Consider the following 3811-nt stretch of genomic DNA (forward strand, 5'->3'; position numbering starts at 1 on the left):
TCCAAAGAACGTAAATATACTTGGTTATTTTACTTTTAGCTAGTCACTAGATGTCGCTGTTTCATGAATCTTTTCTGAGAAATTTCTCAATTGTGGTTCATTTTTAACCGAGAGATGTCGTCGTTTTTCCACAAAAATGACAGCTGCTTGACATACAACAAATAGACAGACGTGTCAATTGACATCGAAATGAAGATTGGTGTTTTGTTCGCGGCGCAGAATATTTTTACTTTTTTTTTAATTTGAGTAAAAATTTCAACAAATTTTAAACTAAACTAAGTACTCCGTCTCCACAAAGGATACTGTATTCGCGCGGAGTAACCTGAAGACGCATTAGTAAATATTTGTCAAATACGGGCAGACGGAAAACGTTTTGAGTCAACATGGCGGGGCAAAAATTTCAATACGATGAAAGCGGTGGCACATTTTATTATTTTCTATTATCCTTCTTGGCATTAATACTTGTACCAACGACTATTTATTATTGGCCACGTAAAAAGAAGGAAGGTGAGTAATACCGAGTAGCAGTTTCGATTGAGCTGCTCCCCTTGCAGTTTGCGGTTAATAAGTTGGGCAAGTAGATCAGATAGGAAAGGTAGCAACTCAACGGGGCTATAAATGACACGTTCTATTAAGAAGCACAAAAAGTCGTGTTGTGGTGAAAGCGGCTTAAATTAGCAGCACTAAATATCACGATGCGACGACATCAGTCAATGAAAAGCTTGTCGGAATAATCCAATAAGAAAACACGACTTCAAGTGACGAGCTTGCTTCAATTGTAATAACTAGATTGAAGACCCGCGGGGACGGAAGTGCATTTTACAATTATTATTCATAGCAAGTTTTTACATAAACTATGCGGTTAGGGTTTGAAAGAAACTTTGCCAATGATTATTAACTTGCATTTTGTCACACATAAATTGTCTGTTTAGAATTTCTTAAAGTATCTAATATATTACAGCGTTTAAGCAGTTCACTTAAAAACATTTTTTATTTAAGTTGTATGTATCTATGTATATATGTTTTATTTTTAATTACAGATCCTAATAAACTTAAAGAGGAATGCCAATGTCCGGACTGTATAAGAAAGAAAGCCATCTTGGCACAAGCGGAGCCATACCGTATGCTGAAGTCATTCCTTATAAAGCTATGTATAGTTTTTGGTTGGGCACTACTCATATTACTGGCTTATCGCGTTTCGCAATTCGATTATGAAATGGCCAGCTTTGATCCATTTGAGATCCTGCAGCTGCCACCAACTGCAACTATGGAAGAAATAAAAAAAACTTACCGCGAATTGTCACGAGTCTTACATCCGGATAAGCCAACTGGAGATGAGAAATCCTTTATGATGCTGCGCAAAGCCTATCAGGCTCTCACCGATGAAACAGCCAAACAGAATTATGAGAAATATGGTAATCCAGATGGGCCAGGTGCTATGTCGTTTGGCATAGCGTTGCCTTCATGGATTGTGGAAAAAGAAAACTCGGTTTGGGTGTTGGGACTTTATGGTTTGATCTTCATGGTGGCTTTACCATCTGTTGTGGGCATGTGGTGGTATCGTTCCATTCGTTTTTCTGGTGACAAAGTTCTTTTAGATACCTCGCAAATGTATTTCTTTTTCATACATAAAACGCCACATATGTTGCTGAAGCGTGCGCTCATGATTTTAGCAGCTAGCTTGGAATTCGATAAACGGCACAACTCGCAAGTAGTCGAGCGGCAATCTGACAATGAAGAAGTACCAGCAGTGAGTACAAGTAGCTATGTAAAATAGTTATACTTTTATTACTTAAGCATTATTTTTTTTTTTTAATCAGCTCATTAGGCAACTGCCTAATTTGAATGAGAAGTGCAAGGAACACCCTCTATGCCGAATGTATTCCATTAAAGCACGAGCAATTTTACATGCTCACCTATCACGCATGCCACTGAATCCAGAAACTCTAGAGAAAGATCGGCAGTTTATTGTAAAAAAATGTCCATATCTTATTCAAGAAATGGTTTCCTGTGTACATCAGTTGGTAATGTTGGCATACGCGAGACGAGTTCCACGTCTTCCGAGCATTGAAACAATAGAAAATTGTATGAAACTGTCACCTATGATTATACAAGGTCTATGGGAGTACAAATCCCCCTTACTTCAGTTACCTCACCTCACAGAAGACCAACATCTTTACTATATAAATAAAAAGCGGCACATCAAGAATTTGCAACAATTCGCACAGTTGAAACCCGATGAATGCAGACAGTTGTTAAAAAGTCTTTCAGATTTTGAGTACGAAAATGTAATGAAAGTGCTGGGAAAATTGCCATTGATTGACTTTTCCATTCGTTGCGAAGGTAAATTAATTATAAATAAGGAAGGCACAACTCAGCTGAATTTCATATATGTACATAATTTGCAGTTATTGATGATGAGAATACTAACGTAGTAACAGCAGGAGCTATAGTAACTGTTACCGTAACGTTGGTACGTAAAGATATGAAGACGTTATTTGGAGATGCTAAAGTACCAGAAAAGCAGGGTATAAAGTAAGTGCATTTTAACTCTGACATTAGCTGCGTTCGATAACTAAATTAGTTATTACCAGCCATCAATCCAAATCAGGAGCGTAGACGTTAAGGCGGATGCATCGTTCTAGTTCTGAATTAAAGTCGAAGTTGAGTTCACAAATCAAAAGCATTCAGAACTTTTCTCATTTGCTATCCCAGAGAGAAAAACACAACAACAACCACATGGAAGAAAAGATCTAACTATAACGATGAATCCGCCTTTAACGAACATTATATTATGTATGTATAACCGACATAAAAGGAATCATTAAATATAGAGGCATGTTGCATGATTAAAATTTTCATTTATAGAACTCTTATCTTGATCAAAAATTAACCTCTGCAGGCAAATTTTCAGTAATTCGTGCTCCGTTACTTTCATTTCACTTTTATTTGGGCGTTGCTTTTTGTTTTCGCTTAAACTGATTTTTATAACTTTGTTGTTTTTTGTGTTTAATAATTTGAACGCGCCATTTTAATAATAAATACAAAGGAGCGAAACTTTCATCCAAAACAAAAAAAGAATAAAAAAAATTTGTAGGTAGCAATAAAAATTAGGTTTGGGCTTTATCGATACCAAAAGTACTCGAAACTCGATTCGCGAAAGGATCGACAGCATCCAATTTTTAAAAGTATCGATACTGAGTACTCCAAAGTACCCAGTACTCACAAAAGAGCTCGAAAGTACTCAGAACCTAAAAGAACTCGAAAGTACTAAGTAGAAATGATTGCACTCAATTTGAAGTTTCAATAGTTTTAAAGAAGCCATTCATTTAACGTAATTTGGGATTAATATATTAATTTGAATAAAGTGCTACCAGCTTATGAGATTTTTACACTAATCATTGAAATGTTACCAACAACTGTATATTTAAAGAAAGAACTCAGTACTCTGAAAAATACCCGATCCTTAAAAGTATGGACACCAAAGAACTCGATCCTCAAAAGTACTCGATATTTCCCAACACTAAATAAAAATGTTGTTGTTGTAGCGGCTACTGTTTCAGCTAAGGGGAGGCCCAGGAAGTGCGCAACTTCAACAGGATCTGTTCATAGGGACAAATTTTGAATTTATTTACTAAACAAGTGTTTATTTTCCGTTTTTGCAAGAAATATATATCGTCGATGTTTTTGCAAAACTTGCACTTCTTTAAAAAATAATGCCGGATTTTCACCAGACATTAATGGGTCGATTACGGATAGCAACGCAACCACGGTTGGGTTGCCAGCCGGCAACGCAACTGGAAAAAAAAAA

At 36.3% G+C, this 3811-nt stretch overlaps 1 protein-coding gene across 1 annotated transcript; it reads left to right on the plus strand.

Moving 5' to 3' along the window:
• Positions 1–383: 383 nt before the first annotated feature.
• Positions 384–2859, plus strand: LOC118746308 (translocation protein SEC63 homolog). The gene is made up of 4 exons (XM_036480158.1): positions 384–507; positions 1041–1750; positions 1821–2343; positions 2409–2859. Exons 1-4 carry the CDS (start codon positions 384–386, stop codon positions 2537–2539), a joined length of 1488 nt encoding a protein of 495 aa, XP_036336051.1. The 3' UTR covers positions 2540–2859.
• The last annotated feature ends 952 nt before the right edge of the window (positions 2860–3811 follow it).

Source organism: Rhagoletis pomonella, unplaced genomic scaffold (assembly GCF_013731165.1).
Source record: "Rhagoletis pomonella isolate Grant_MI unplaced genomic scaffold, Rhpom_1.0 Rhpom_scaffold_00010, whole genome shotgun sequence".
Lineage (NCBI taxonomy): Eukaryota > Metazoa > Arthropoda > Insecta > Diptera > Tephritidae > Rhagoletis > Rhagoletis pomonella.